This window comes from Oscarella lobularis, chromosome 15 (assembly GCF_947507565.1).
Source record: "Oscarella lobularis chromosome 15, ooOscLobu1.1, whole genome shotgun sequence".
Lineage (NCBI taxonomy): Eukaryota > Metazoa > Porifera > Homoscleromorpha > Homosclerophorida > Oscarellidae > Oscarella > Oscarella lobularis.
Genome location: NC_089189.1, coordinates 2292106 through 2307469, shown reverse-complemented (window position 1 = coordinate 2307469; position 15364 = coordinate 2292106). Strand labels below are relative to the sequence as shown.

Sequence of the window (15364 nt, the reverse complement as noted above, 5' to 3'; positions counted from 1 at the left end):
AGGACGATGAGTGCGCCATACGTCTCATAGATTAGTAGGACGATGAGTACGCCATTCGTCTCATAGATTAGTAGGACGATGAGTACGCCATTCGTCTCATAGATTAGTAGGACGATGAGTACGCCATTCGTCTCATAGATTAGTAGGACGATGAGTACGCCATTCGTCTCAATAGATTAGTAGGACGATGAGTGCGCCATTCTTCTCAATAGATTAGTAGGACGATGAGTGCGCCATACGTCTCATAGATTAGTAGGACGATGAGTACGCCATTCGTCTCATAGATTAGTAGGACGATGAGTACGCCATTCGTCTCATAGATTAGTAGGACGATGAGTGCGCCATTCGTCTCAATAGATTAGTAGGACGATGAGTACGCCATTCGTCTCATAGATTAGTAGGACGATGAGTGCGCCATTCGTCTCAATAGATTAGTAGGACGATGAGTGCGCCATACGTCTCATAGATAAGTAGGACGATGAGTACGCCATTCGTCTCATAGATTAGTAGGACGCTGAGTGCGCCATTCGCCTCATAGATTATTAGGACGATGAGTGCGCAATTCGTCTCAATAGATTATTAGGACGATGAGTGCGCCATACGTCTCATAGATTAGTAGGACGATGAGTGCGCCATACGTCTCATAGATTAGTAGGACGATGAGTACGCCATTCGTCTCAATAGATTAGTAGGACGATGAGTACGCCATTCGTCTCATAGATTAGTAGGACGATGAGTACGCCATTCGTCTCAATAGATTAGTAGGACGATGAGTGCGCCATTCGTCTCAATAGATTAGTAGGACGATGAGTGCGCCATACGTCTCATAGATTAGTAGGACGATGAGTACGCCATTCGTCTCATAGATTAGTAGGACGATGAGTACGCCATTCGTCTCATAGATTAGTAGGACGATGAGTACGCCATTCGTCTCATAGATTAGTAGGACGATGAGTACGCCATTCGTCTCAATAGATTAGTAGGACGATGAGTGCGCCATTCTTCTCAATAGATTAGTAGGACGATGAGTGCGCCATACGTCTCATAGATTAGTAGGACGATGAGTACGCCATTCGTCTCATAGATTAGTAGGACGATGAGTACGCCATTCGTCTCATAGATTAGTAGGACGATGAGTGCGCCATTCGTCTCAATAGATTAGTAGGACGATGAGTACGCCATTCGTCTCATAGATTAGTAGGACGATGAGTGCGCCATTCGTCTCAATAGATTAGTAGGACGATGAGTGCGCCATACGTCTCATAGATAAGTAGGACGATGAGTACGCCATTCGTCTCATAGATTAGTAGGACGCTGAGTGCGCCATTCGCCTCATAGATTATTAGGACGATGAGTGCGCAATTCGTCTCAATAGATTATTAGGACGATGAGTGCGCCATACGTCTCATAGATTAGTAGGACGATGAGTGCGCCATACGTCTCATAGATTAGTAGGACGATGAGTACGCCATTCGTCTCAATAGATTAGTAGGACGATGAGTACGCCATTCGTCTCATAGATTAGTAGGACGATGAGTACGCCATTCGTCTCAATAGATTAGTAGGACGATGAGTGCGCCATTCGTCTCAATAGATTAGTAGGACGATGAGTGCGCCATACGTCTCATAGATTAGTAGGACGATGAGTACGCCATTCGTCTCATAGATTAGTAGGACGATGAGTACGCCATTCGTCTCATAGATTAGTAGGACGATGAGTACGCCATTCGTCTCATAGATTAGTAGGACGATGAGTACGCCATTCGTCTCAATAGATTAGTAGGACGATGAGTGCGCCATTCTTCTCAATAGATTAGTAGGACGATGAGTGCGCCATACGTCTCATAGATTAGTAGGACGATGAGTACGCCATTCGTCTCATAGATTAGTAGGACGATGAGTACGCCATTCGTCTCATAGATTAGTAGGACGCTGAGTGCGCCATACGTCTCATAGATAAGTAGGACGATGAGTACGCCATTCGTCTCATAGATTAGTAGGACGATGAGTACGCCATTCGTCTCAATAGATTAGTAGGACGATGAGTGCGCCATACGTCTCATAGATAAGTAGGACGATGAGTACGCCATTCGTCTCATAGATTAGTAGGACGCTGAGTGCGCCATTCGCCTCATAGATTATTAGGACGATGAGTGCGCAATTCGTCTCAATAGATTATTAGGACGATGAGTGCGCCATACGTCTCATAGATTAGTAGGACGATGAGTGCGCCATACGTCTCATAGATTAGTAGGACGATGAGTACGCCATTCGTCTCAATAGATTAGTAGGACGATGAGTACGCCATTCGTCTCATAGATTAGTAGGACGATGAGTACGCCATTCGTCTCAATAGATTAGTAGGACGATGAGTGCGCCATTCGTCTCAATAGATTAGTAGGACGATGAGTGCGCCATACGTCTCATAGATTAGTAGGACGATGAGTACGCCATTCGTCTCATAGATTAGTAGGACGATGAGTACGCCATTCGTCTCATAGATTAGTAGGACGATGAGTACGCCATTCGTCTCATAGATTAGTAGGACGATGAGTACGCCATTCGTCTCAATAGATTAGTAGGACGATGAGTGCGCCATTCTTCTCAATAGATTAGTAGGACGATGAGTGCGCCATACGTCTCATAGATTAGTAGGACGATGAGTACGCCATTCGTCTCATAGATTAGTAGGACGATGAGTACGCCATTCGTCTCATAGATTAGTAGGACGCTGAGTGCGCCATACGTCTCATAGATAAGTAGGACGATGAGTACGCCATTCGTCTCATAGATTAGTAGGACGATGAGTACGCCATTCGTCTCATAGATTAGTAGGACGCTGAGTGCGCCATTCGCCTCATAGATTATTAGGACGATGAGTGCGCCATACGTCTCATAGATAAGTAGGACGATGAGTGCGCCATACGTCTCAATAGATTAGTAGGACGATGAGTGCGCCATTCGTCTCAATAGATTAGTAGGACGATGAGTACGCCATTCGTCTCAATAGATTAGTAGGACGATGAGTACGCCATTCGTCTCATAGATTAGTAGGACGATGAGTACGCCATACGTCTCATAGATTAGTAGGACGATGAGTGCGCCATACGTCTCAATAGATTAGTAGGACGATGAGTACGCCAATCGTCTCATAGATTAGTAGGACGATGAGTACGCCATACGTCTCAATAGATTAGTAGGACGATGAGTGCGCCATACGTCTCATAGATTAGTAGGACGATGAGTACGCCATACGTCTCAATAGATTAGTAGGACGATGAGTGCGCCATTCGTCTCAATAGATTAGTAGGACGATGAGTGCGCCATTCGTCTCAATAGATTAGTAGGACGATGAGTGCGCCATTCGTCTCAATAGATTAGTAGGACGATGAGTACGCCATACGTCTCAATAGATTAGTAGGACGATGAGTGCGCCATACGTCTCAATAGATTAGTAGGACGATGAGTACGCCAATCGTCTCATAGATTAGTAGGACGATGAGTGCGCCATACGTCTCAATAGATTAGTAGGACGATGAGTGCGCCATACGTCTCAATAGATTAGTAGGACGATGAGTACGCCATACGTCTCATAGATTAGTAGGACGATGAGTACGCCATACGTCTCAATAGATTAGTAGGACGATGAGTACGCCATACGTCTCATAGATTAGTAGGACGATGAGTACGCCATACGTCTCAATAGATTAGTAGGACGATGAGTGCGCCATACGTCTCAATAGATTAGTAGGACGATGAGTACGCCAATCGTCTCATAGATTAGTAGGACGATGAGTGCGCCATACGTCTCAATAGATTAGTAGGACGATGAGTACGCCATACGTCTCATAGATTAGTAGGACGATGAGTACGCCATACGTCTCAATAGATTAGTAGGACGATGAGTGCGCCATACGTCTCAATAGATTAGTAGGACGATGAGTACGCCAATCGTCTCATAGATTAGTAGGACGATGAGTGCGCCATACGTCTCAATAGATTAGTAGGACGATGAGTGCGCCATACGTCTCAATAGATTAGTAGGACGATGAGTACGCCATACGTCTCATAGATTAGTAGGACGATGAGTACGCCATACGTCTCAATAGATTAGTAGGACGATGAGTGCGCCATACGTCTCATAGATTAGTAGGACGATGAGTGCGCCATACGTCTCAATAGATTAGTAGGACGATGAGTGCGCCATACGTCTCAATAGATTAGTAGGACGATGAGTACGCCATACGTCTCAATAGATTAGTAGGACGATGAGTACGCCATACGTCTCAATAGATTAGTAGGACGATGAGTGCGCCATACGTCTCATAGATTAGTAGGACGTTGAGTGCGCCATACGTCTCAATAGATTAGTAGGACGATGAGTGCGCCATTCGTCTCAATAGATTAGTAGGACGATGAGTGCGCCATTCGTCTCAATAGATTAGTAGGACGATGAGTACGCCATTCGTCTCAATAGATTAGTAGGACGATGAGTACGCCATTCGTCTCATAGATTAGTAGGACGATGAGTACGCCATACGTCTCATAGATTAGTAGGACGATGAGTGCGCCATACGTCTCAATAGATTAGTAGGACGATGAGTACGCCAATCGTCTCATAGATTAGTAGGACGATGAGTACGCCATACGTCTCAATAGATTAGTAGGACGATGAGTGCGCCATTCGTCTCAATAGATTAGTAGGACGATGAGTGCGCCATTCGTCTCAATAGATTAGTAGGACGATGAGTACGCCATTCGTCTCAATAGATTAGTAGGACGATGAGTACGCCATTCGTCTCATAGATTAGTAGGACGATGAGTACGCCATACGTCTCATAGATTAGTAGGACGATGAGTGCGCCATACGTCTCAATAGATTAGTAGGACGATGAGTACGCCAATCGTCTCATAGATTAGTAGGACGATGAGTACGCCATACGTCTCAATAGATTAGTAGGACGATGAGTGCGCCATACGTCTCATAGATTAGTAGGACGATGAGTACGCCATACGTCTCAATAGATTAGTAGGACGATGAGTGCGCCATTCGTCTCAATAGATTAGTAGGACGATGAGTGCGCCATTCGTCTCAATAGATTAGTAGGACGATGAGTACGCCATTCGTCTCAATAGATTAGTAGGACGATGAGTACGCCATTCGTCTCATAGATTAGTAGGACGATGAGTACGCCATACGTCTCATAGATTAGTAGGACGATGAGTGCGCCATACGTCTCAATAGATTAGTAGGACGATGAGTACGCCAATCGTCTCATAGATTAGTAGGACGATGAGTGCGCCATACGTCTCAATAGATTAGTAGGACGATGAGTGCGCCATACGTCTCAATAGATTAGTAGGACGATGAGTACGCCATACGTCTCATAGATTAGTAGGACGATGAGTACGCCATACGTCTCAATAGATTAGTAGGACGATGAGTGCGCCATACGTCTCATAGATTAGTAGGACGATGAGTGCGCCATACGTCTCAATAGATTAGTAGGACGATGAGTGCGCCATACGTCTCATAGATTAGTAGGACGATGAGTGCGCCATACGTCTCAATAGATTAGTAGGACGATGAGTACGCCATTCGTCTCAATAGATTAGTAGGACGATGAGTGCGCCATTCGTCTCAATAGATTAGTAGGACGATGAGTGCGCCATACGTCTCATAGATTAGTAGGACGATGAGTGCGCCATTCGTCTCAATAGATTAGTAGGACGATGAGTACGCCATTCGTCTCAATAGATTAGTAGGACGATGAGTGCGCCATACGTCTCATAGATTAGTAGGACGATGAGTACGCCATTCGTCTCAATAGATTAGTAGGACGATGAGTACGCCATTCGTCTCATAGATTAGTAGGACGATGAGTGCGCCATTCGTCTCAATAGATTAGTAGGACGATGAGTGCGCCATACGTCTCATAGATTAGTAGGACGATGAGTACGCCATTCGTCTCATAGATTAGTAGGACGATGAGTACGCCATTCGTCTCATAGATTAGTAGGACGATGAGTGCGCCATTCGTCTCAATAGATTAGTAGGACGATGAGTGCGCCATACGTCTCATAGATAAGTAGGACGATGAGTACGCCATTCGTCTCATAGATTAGTAGGACGCTGAGTGCGCCATTCGCCTCATAGATTATTAGGACGATGAGTGCGCCATTCGTCTCAATAGATTATTAGGACGATGAGTGCGCCATACGTCTCATAGATTAGTAGGACGATGAGTGCGCCATACGTCTCATAGATTAGTAGGACGATGAGTGCGCCATACGTCTCAATAGATTAGTAGGACGATGAGTACGCCAATCGTCTCATAGATTAGTAGGACGATGAGTGCGCCATACGTCTCAATAGATTAGTAGGACGATGAGTACGCCAATCGTCTCATAGATTAGTAGGACGATGAGTGCGCCATACGTCTCAATAGATTAGTAGGACGATGAGTGCGCCATACGTCTCAATAGATTAGTAGGACGATGAGTGCGCCATACGTCTCAATAGATTAGTAGGACGATGAGTACGCCATACGTCTCATAGATTAGTAGGACGATGAGTGCGCCATACGTCTCATAGATTAGTAGGACGATGAGTACGCCATACGTCTCAATAGATTAGTAGGACGATGAGTGCGCCATACGTCTCATAGATTAGTAGGACGATGAGTACGCCATACGTCTCAATAGATTAGTAGGACGATGAGTGCGCCATACGTCTCAATAGATTAGTAGGACGATGAGTACGCCAATCGTCTCATAGATTAGTAGGACGATGAGTGCGCCATACGTCTCAATAGATTAGTAGGACGATGAGTGCGCCATACGTCTCAATAGATTAGTAGGACGATGAGTACGCCATACGTCTCATAGATTAGTAGGACGATGAGTACGCCATACGTCTCAATAGATTAGTAGGACGATGAGTGCGCCATACGTCTCATAGATTAGTAGGACGATGAGTGCGCCATACGTCTCAATAGATTAGTAGGACGATGAGTGCGCCATACGTCTCAATAGATTAGTAGGACGATGAGTACGCCATACGTCTCAATAGATTAGTAGGACGATGAGTACGCCATACGTCTCAATAGATTAGTAGGACGATGAGTGCGCCATACGTCTCATAGATTAGTAGGACGTTGAGTGCGCCATACGTCTCAATAGATTAGTAGGACGATGAGTGCGCCATTCGTCTCAATAGATTAGTAGGACGATGAGTGCGCCATTCGTCTCAATAGATTAGTAGGACGATGAGTACGCCATTCGTCTCAATAGATTAGTAGGACGATGAGTACGCCATTCGTCTCATAGATTAGTAGGACGATGAGTACGCCATACGTCTCATAGATTAGTAGGACGATGAGTGCGCCATACGTCTCAATAGATTAGTAGGACGATGAGTACGCCAATCGTCTCATAGATTAGTAGGACGATGAGTACGCCATACGTCTCAATAGATTAGTAGGACGATGAGTGCGCCATTCGTCTCAATAGATTAGTAGGACGATGAGTGCGCCATTCGTCTCAATAGATTAGTAGGACGATGAGTACGCCATTCGTCTCAATAGATTAGTAGGACGATGAGTACGCCATTCGTCTCATAGATTAGTAGGACGATGAGTACGCCATACGTCTCATAGATTAGTAGGACGATGAGTGCGCCATACGTCTCAATAGATTAGTAGGACGATGAGTACGCCAATCGTCTCATAGATTAGTAGGACGATGAGTACGCCATACGTCTCAATAGATTAGTAGGACGATGAGTGCGCCATACGTCTCATAGATTAGTAGGACGATGAGTACGCCATACGTCTCAATAGATTAGTAGGACGATGAGTGCGCCATTCGTCTCAATAGATTAGTAGGACGATGAGTGCGCCATTCGTCTCAATAGATTAGTAGGACGATGAGTACGCCATTCGTCTCAATAGATTAGTAGGACGATGAGTACGCCATTCGTCTCATAGATTAGTAGGACGATGAGTACGCCATACGTCTCATAGATTAGTAGGACGATGAGTGCGCCATACGTCTCAATAGATTAGTAGGACGATGAGTACGCCAATCGTCTCATAGATTAGTAGGACGATGAGTGCGCCATACGTCTCAATAGATTAGTAGGACGATGAGTGCGCCATACGTCTCAATAGATTAGTAGGACGATGAGTACGCCATACGTCTCATAGATTAGTAGGACGATGAGTACGCCATACGTCTCAATAGATTAGTAGGACGATGAGTGCGCCATACGTCTCATAGATTAGTAGGACGATGAGTGCGCCATACGTCTCAATAGATTAGTAGGACGATGAGTGCGCCATACGTCTCATAGATTAGTAGGACGATGAGTGCGCCATACGTCTCAATAGATTAGTAGGACGATGAGTACGCCATACGTCTCAATAGATTAGTAGGACGATGAGTGCGCCATACGTCTCAATAGATTAGTAGGACGATGAGTACGCCATACGTCTCATAGATTAGTAGTAGGACGCCACTCCCAAGTGTGCATCATTTGTCGATATGTATAATATCTCGTACCTCTTCTGGTCTGCACATTTCGTGTCCTTCCGGTCCTGTGATGCCCAAATCATTCATTTCTTTAGATTTCTATTATTGAGCATTCATTGTCCCATAATAATCAGTGGGAATAATAACATACCTCTGCAATGACGTCACCATTTTCAGCGTGAACTTGAGCGAGAGCCTTGAGCTCTTTAATCTTACAAAAAGCGTGATACATCTACAATGAAAAATATTTATTGATACAATTAATTATTTATTAAATTTTCTACTTCTTTATCATTGACCATATAGACGTCTTTGTAGGCCATGAAAAGTTTGAAGGAATTCACACCTGAGAAAACAGACATAATTTCAATAATGATCGTCTCTAATTTAATTTACCTTTGTCTCGGCACAAAACCTCCATTTCCTTTCCAACTTCGTCGCTCCACCACGTGACACCGACGTGAAACGAATAATCGCAACAAACTATAAGATAATAAGAAAAATTATTTATGATCATATTTTTAAATATCAACCTTTTGGATCGGCCCATCCACGCCACTTCTCGTAAGCCGATAGAAGAGATTCTCCTTTATTCGGAAGAACAAAATCGACTACACCCAAAAAATAGTTAAAAAAATTTATCACGATTATTTTTTTTTAAAGTTACGAATCATCGTCGTTCCGCCGGCGAGAGCGGCTCGCGTTCCCGCGTAGAAGTCGTCAGCTGCTTGTGTTCCCATGAAGGGTAATTGCATGTGGGTGTGTGTATCGATTCCACCTGAAAAACTTCGTTTCGTTCGTTTTTTGCTGATCGGATCGTTTTCCTACCGGGGAGGACGTATTTTCCTGTTGCGTCGATTGTTTCTGTTCCTTCTGGGACGCTTAGGTTCTCGCCTACGGCTCTGTTGCGAGGAAAAGCGCGGTTCAGTGTTGCAGGGTTCGATCGGGGCCCCCTTACGCGATTGTGCCGTTTTCGCAGAAGACGTCGGCGCGAAAGGCTCGGTCTTCGTTCACGCAAGTTCCGCCGCGAATAAGAAGCGGTGCAGCCTACGAGAAAGTCGTTTGGAAAACGGAGAAACAGGAGCGAGACCTCACCATTGCAGACCAATCCGGGAATCCCGTCACCGGGGCACGAAGCCACGCTCTTTTGTTTTTTGGCAAGACGGAGTTTCAAACACGCATCGCAGAGCACTACTTTTAAGTATTTATGTTTACTACTTGTATTACTTATTGTTGCTACAAAAGACCGAGATCTTTCCTCACCTGTTCAACAGCTTTGACTCCGAAAACCTTTTCTGCAGCCTTTCGATTATAAACAGGCGATTGAACAAGGACAGCACAGATGCACTTCACCGTTGCATCTGATGCCTTTTGATTGTGCCATTTGTTGAGCACTATATGGGCGATCTCCTCCGGATTGTCGAGGTGCTTTCGTTCAAACGCTTCTATGCTCTTAGTATCCCCTAGAAGTTCTCGAGCTAGCGGTCTCCACTCCGCAGGAAAGAAAGAAGCTAATTGATTCCGTTGCGCATCGGTCACCTCACAATCGAGAGCAGAGCCTGAGGCATCAGGCATTCTCTTGGTATCTACGTGCAGGTGTATGTCAATAGAAAAGGAACGCGTTCATTTACCTAAAGTCTACTTTCACATATTATTTCTTACCTGTTTGTCCTCCCTCATGATGACTTTTATCCTGGTTCTTTGCGAGTGCATCAAGCGTATCATGGTGAGCTTTTTCAAGTGTTTTCAATTGAATTCTAAACCAATCAAAATCTTCCCAAAAGCTGAAAACCAAATAGAGAATAGTATTGCCTACTTTAATTCGTTATTCTCTTGCTGAAGAGCATTGCAGCGTGTTTTCAATTCTTCATTTTCTTTCTCCAACGCTTGATAGTTCCTAAATAAAGGTCACGCAATAGAATAAAGTCACAAAAAAGGTTAGGTACGTTATAGTTTCTAACCCCCTTTCAGATTCACAAACGTTCCCGTTTCCCTGTTCCGACAGTACTAAGGAGTAACTTCCCAAGAGAGATTCTTTTGATAAAGCTATAGATTGAGTTAAGACTTGCTCAACTTTCATTAGCCATTACCAGCAGTAAAGAACATATCTTTCTGCTCCTGTCGTCTGTTCTTCCCGCCAACGACAATTATTTGAGGCAGGCCATCACTTCTCTTTATGCAATGAAGAGTGTGGTACGAAACGTCAGTTATTTCCTGGCCCAAACCCAACTAAAAACATATTTAGTACTAGCAAAGAATATAAATGATTCCACACCCTTGTAGCTTGGCGTTTTTCGATAACAATTTTGTAACTATCATCTAAAAGTTTTTCTATTTGCTTGATGTTGATTCCGCCAAAAAGAATCAAAGAATTGTTTTCTACAGAACACTTTAATTGACAAAATCTGTGATGAGATCGAGCAGACGGTTTTGGAACACAATCAGCTTCGGCCCATTTCTACCAAAAACCAATTTGAACTCGTAGTAGAAAGAATCCTGAATTACCTTCTCTTTCAAATCAATTACATAAATATCATCAAAATAATAATTGCAGTTATCAGCCCCTCCATGAAGTATCCCTCGATGCTCATCAATTGTTTCCATGGCAGCACCCATACGTGGTTGTGGTCTTTTTCCATTTAATTCAACATCCAACCAGCAACCTAATCATCGATAGAAGTTGAGAAGTACAGATTGAAATTTACCTTTTTCTCTTCCCTCCTCAAATACAAATTCATAGATCTCATTGTTTACACTCCTATTGCATTGTGCTCCTGATTGGAGACGATCTTGAGGAATGGGTCTGCTCCATCCCCCAAACATGATCAATCTCCCTCCAATGGCCCACAAACAGCAGTCGCTGCGTTGCCATGGTTTCTTTCCATGAATGGGCGTGGCTACTTTGATCCATTTCATTTTCTTCGGATCCAAACCAAACACCTCTCCCAGAAACTCTCCCAGAAGACCCCCGGATTCCTTATTAAATCCCCCGTACGAACAAATAATCCCATCGATGACCACGCATTGTGCTCCTTCGCAGGGAGGAGGAATGTCCTTTCCTTTGGCAATATGTCGAATCCATTTCAGCTCGTCTCGAACATTACACGTCCAGATTTCATCGCGTGGGAAACGAAGTGATCTCTTCGCATTCATTCCACCAAAAACATACAAATCATCCCCGATCAACGCACTTTCATGGAAAATTCGGGGCTCAGGTGATGCAGCTTTAGCCATTTTGTCGTTTCTTGAAGATAAAACGTTGAACAGCGTTCTATTTACCGTTTTGTGGCACCGTATGAGACGGGTGTCTCAATCCTAAGAAGTGGGGGAGATAGTGGATGGCCCGTACAAGGCGTAGCTACAACACAGACCTTATTGATGCCATTTCAAAAATTAGAATTTTGCAAATTAATATTTGGTTTGTTTCCAACGGTTTTATTCTGCTGCTTCTCATCAATTAAATTCTTACAACAAATAACTTATAAAGTTTTGACTATGAAACCGGCACTTTTTCACAACAAACTCAGAAGAACAAAGAAAAAAAACGTCGTCACACTAAACATCACTCGACTGCACTGATGCGGCAGGAGCTGTCTCATCACTAAGACTTGGACACTCGGCGGGGGCGGGAACAACTTCTATGAGACCCGAACCCATTGCATCCACATTGGGAGCCGAATACACGAGCGGAAACCCATAGGGAACGTAGCCAGAATGCGATCCGGGAACATGATAAATGGGCGAGGAAACGACATAGGGAGACTGATGATGAATTTGATAAGGAAGCGGAGGGGGCGGGGCCGGGATATACTGGGGAAAAGTGGGCGGGGGCGGTGGAGGCGGAAGACCTTGCGCCGTTGCTATGGGAACAAACTCGGCCGCACTAACCGATAGAAACGAAGAGCCGATGACGTCACTATCCGATTGAGACGACGTCTTCCGGGAATTCAGATCACTGTTACTTTCAAATGACGTTTTTCTTGAAGATGATGACGTCGATGATTCCTCGATTCGTTTCGACTCGGATTCAAATTCGGCGACGAGTTTGACGTAAGCAGTGCGCGCTTCGTGAGTTAAACCAATCACGTGATCAAACTGATCCTATAGAAAAATAATAAATTAATCATTATATGTGTTTTTTCTTTGGAGACTTGCCTTGGCTCCATCATAGTTGAATATCCCCACAATGCTTACGGGAACTTTCTTGTTGACTGCCTTGCCAAGGCCTTTGCGTGTGAGAGCGAAGACAATGGGGACGTCTTGCTCGAAACACATGTGACGAATTTTCTGAAGCATTTCATCAATTCCGCCTGAAAAAAATCAAAAATTAGCTATATATTATTCTATTGATTTATTTTTGCCTGCTGATGAAATGCTTTCCAAATTTGGAGTGACTATGACGCACTTCAATTTTCCGACTTTGAGATGTTTACTCACTTCGCGTAGACCGAGAACAATTCGTCTCTTCGCTTTAGCCTATAAGAAAAATCAATAATGATAAAACATACATTTTATTAGCGTTACTTTTTGGGGGTCTTTGTGATATTGGCGGTCTTGAAACATGACAAGTTTCTGCAGGAGATCGACGACGACTTCGTCCACTCTCTTATCAAGAATTTGATCACAATAGCTAATGATAAAAATAATTATTTCAAAATCAAAATTTAGAAATTCTGGGCTTACTCTCTAAAACGTTTTCCGTGAAGTTGTCTTTGTCTGGATTGTTTAGCGGCTTCTTCACTAAAGAAAAAATTAAATTTTAATTATTTAATTCCAATTTAAAACTTACGCTTCTCTGGCTTTTCGTTTCTCCTCACGTTCCTTCAAAATAATCTAAACAAAGACTCAAAAATTAGACAACCCCTTAACAGGTTATTAATTTATTTACCTTTTTCAAAGCGCTTGGTTTTTTCACTTTAGGCGTTTCTCTCTCCTTCCCTCGTCTCATCTGAGGCGCTGTTGAATCCAATGGATTCCTTGGCGCGCCCACTTCAGCTTTTGCTGACGTCACAGGATTGAGAACGGGAGCTGACGTGATTCCACCTCCAATAGCTACTTTTCTCACGACGCCAGCACTGTCGGACTTCTGCTGCGCATGCTCAATCTTTTCCAATTGTTCATAGAGACTCCCAAAGTCGAGACTTGTCGTCTGTTTGCTTCGTTTTACATTGGACTTCGACGTGGGCTTTTGAGATGAGGATGATGACGTCACGTCTTTCTGCTCACTCTTTGACTTCCCCAAAGACGGCTAAACATAAGAAAAAACATAGATAAAAATCAATACTTATAAATAAAGTATTATTGAATAATAACACAAGGTTCTCAATTAGCCTTATCATATTATGTATCTCTATAAACTATTCATGTAGTACATATACATTTTCAATTACAGAATAATATTAGTTATAACACAACGTTTTGAATTATTAGTCTATCATCTCACAGAAAATGAATAATACTTATAAACTATTTAAAAAATATTAGTTAGTCATAACGTATGGAATTAGGAGTCTTATCATACGTATCTCTCTCTATTCTCACCACATAGACAATGAATAATACAAGAAATAACCATAGATATATATAAATTTCCAATTATATTTATCTCTCTCTATTGTCTCACCTGTGGCTGATTTTCCGTCTTCAGAGCATCGCTGTAAGACAGTTCAGGCGGACAAATCTTCAAAACTCCAGGCCCCTCCAAAGTCTTATCCCCCGTCTCCTTCTCCTCTTTCTCAACAACCACAGTCTCCTTGACCTCATCCTCCTTCCTCTTCTCCACGTCATTGATCTCCGGCCACTCGCTCGCCTCCAACGAAGCGACAGACGTCGAAACGACTTTCCACGGATTCTCCTCCCTCGACTCTCGCTTCTCCTCATCGCCGTCGCGATCCCACCACGACGTCGCAACAGCGGGCTTCGATCGACGCGAATGCGACGTTCGCGCGCGTTGCCACGCGCCGCCGCGCTGATGTTGCATTGGATATCGCGACGCGGGAGTCGTATACGAAACGATTGGCGTTGTGCACGACGATGTGGAGACGAAAACGAAAGGGGGAGAGGCTGGGAATGTTTGAGGGCCCCACGAGAGGTACTCAAAGGGGGGCGGAGGCAGAGAAAAGCCCTACGAAGGAGATAGGCGTTCGAATAGGCTCTTTGATTGCGTTTCTAGACTCTAGGGGCGTTTTGGGACCTGTACGAGAACGTAGGGGGGATCGTAGTCGTCGGCGAAGAGCATGAGCTCTTTTATGACTGAGACCGGCGTTCGGGTGACTGAACCGGCGTTCAACTGACTGGAACCGGCGTTTGAGTGACTGAACCGGCGTTCGACTGACTGAAAACGCGGGTGTTCGCGAACCAAGGGGGACTTTATTTTCAGTCACATTACGCCGGTGCTGAAGGGAATTCAGGAGAATACCCGGTAAAATGAGAAGAATGGTTGTCTTAGGGCGGTGATGACACAATTGCCGGGGACGGGGAGAAGGAGCGGGGAGTATCGCGACGACGGATGACGTCATGCAGTCCTCACCTTTTGGGGCCCCACCATCACGAGAGAGTTCATGTCGACGGACTGAATTGGAATCGCGACTCGCCGACTTCATATCGTGCTCGCGTCGCATCGTTCGGATTCTTCGACTATTTTTACGCCGCTCGGATTTCGCTAAAAATCCGCTAAGACGCGCTAGCGCGCGATTCAATTAGCCGGGCCTCAGCGACCGTGCGACCATATATGGAAGCGAGGTAGTGCGTCACTGCCTTATATGGTCAACGCTGTTGCGAAGCGGAAGCGACACAAACTGCGTGCCATTCGCATACCTCGGCCCACTTGCCA

General features: G+C 44.4%; 3 protein-coding genes across 6 annotated transcripts in view; all 3 read right to left on the bottom strand.

The window, feature by feature from the left end:
- The window catches only part of LOC136196215 (dihydropyrimidinase-like), a 28700-nt gene that overhangs the window by 2904 nt on the left and 10432 nt on the right, over positions 1-15364 (bottom strand). Inside the window, exons 1-9 of one of the 2 annotated variants that reach the window (XM_065985738.1) lie at positions 9628-9677; positions 9491-9579; positions 9361-9434; positions 9200-9310; positions 9066-9143; positions 8929-9015; positions 8817-8878; positions 8684-8764; positions 8563-8631 (exon numbers count right to left, since the gene is read on the bottom strand). In XM_065985738.1, the coding sequence (XP_065841810.1) occupies positions 8563-8631; positions 8684-8764; positions 8817-8878; positions 8929-9015; positions 9066-9143; positions 9200-9310; positions 9361-9434; positions 9491-9579; positions 9628-9630 (654 nt within the window). In that variant the 5' untranslated portion in view covers positions 9631-9677. Of the gene's footprint in view, positions 1-8562; positions 8632-8683; positions 8765-8816; positions 8879-8928; positions 9016-9065; positions 9144-9199; positions 9311-9360; positions 9435-9490; positions 9581-9627; positions 9678-15364 lie in introns of those variants that run through there. The other variant, XM_065985739.1, reaches the window with a different exon arrangement.
- Positions 9668-11837, bottom strand: LOC136196214 (uncharacterized). 2 transcript variants are annotated; one of them, XM_065985737.1, is made up of 9 exons: positions 11238-11837; positions 11038-11195; positions 10808-10990; positions 10623-10761; positions 10494-10578; positions 10349-10429; positions 10195-10289; positions 9796-10118; positions 9668-9726 (listed from the first exon to the last, which is right to left on the bottom strand). In XM_065985737.1, the coding sequence occupies exons 1-9, from the start codon at positions 11764-11766 to the stop codon at positions 9724-9726; spliced, it is 1596 nt and encodes a 531-aa protein (XP_065841809.1). In that variant the 5' UTR covers positions 11767-11837; the 3' UTR covers positions 9668-9723. The 2 variants fall into 2 exon arrangements, with proteins under 2 accessions (XP_065841809.1, XP_065841808.1); XM_065985736.1 differs by lacking the exon at positions 9668-9726 and having other exon boundaries at positions 9733-10118; positions 11238-11785.
- LOC136196212 (selenocysteine insertion sequence-binding protein 2-like) lies at positions 11953-15209 on the bottom strand. Of its 2 annotated transcripts, none has more exons than XM_065985733.1 (9): positions 14726-15054; positions 14156-14656; positions 13421-13780; positions 13322-13365; positions 13216-13272; positions 13057-13162; positions 12894-13008; positions 12688-12842; positions 11953-12633 (listed from the first exon to the last, which is right to left on the bottom strand). In XM_065985733.1, exons 1-9 carry the CDS (start codon positions 14768-14770, stop codon positions 12088-12090), a joined length of 1929 nt encoding a protein of 642 aa, XP_065841805.1. In that variant the 5' UTR covers positions 14771-15054; the 3' UTR covers positions 11953-12087. The 2 variants fall into 2 exon arrangements, with proteins under 2 accessions (XP_065841805.1, XP_065841806.1); XM_065985734.1 differs by lacking the exon at positions 14726-15054 and adding an exon at positions 15062-15209 and having other exon boundaries at positions 11970-12633.

Bases quoted from the DNA above. Each gene is read 5' to 3' on its own strand.
- LOC136196214 (XM_065985736.1), bottom strand. From the start codon at position 11,766: ATGGCTAAAGCTGCATCACCTGAGCCCCGAATTTTCCATGAAAGTGCG. The intron at 10,579-10,622 runs GTAATGGCTAAT...CTCAATCTATAG, and splicing joins AGATATGTTCTTTACTGCTG to CTTTATCAAAAGAATCTCTC. The intron at 10,119-10,194 runs GTAAGAAATAAT...ACCTGCACGTAG, and splicing joins TCATGAGGGAGGACAAACAG to ATACCAAGAGAATGCCTGAT.
- LOC136196212 (XM_065985733.1), bottom strand. From the start codon at position 14,770: ATGCTCTTCGCCGACGACTACGATCCCCCCTACGTTCTCGTACAG. The intron at 13,781-14,155 runs GTGAGACAATAG...TCTTATGTTTAG, and splicing joins AGACGGAAAATCAGCCACAG to CCGTCTTTGGGGAAGTCAAA. The intron at 13,009-13,056 runs GTAACGCTAATA...TTTTTCTTATAG, and splicing joins ATCACAAAGACCCCCAAAAA to GCTAAAGCGAAGAGACGAAT.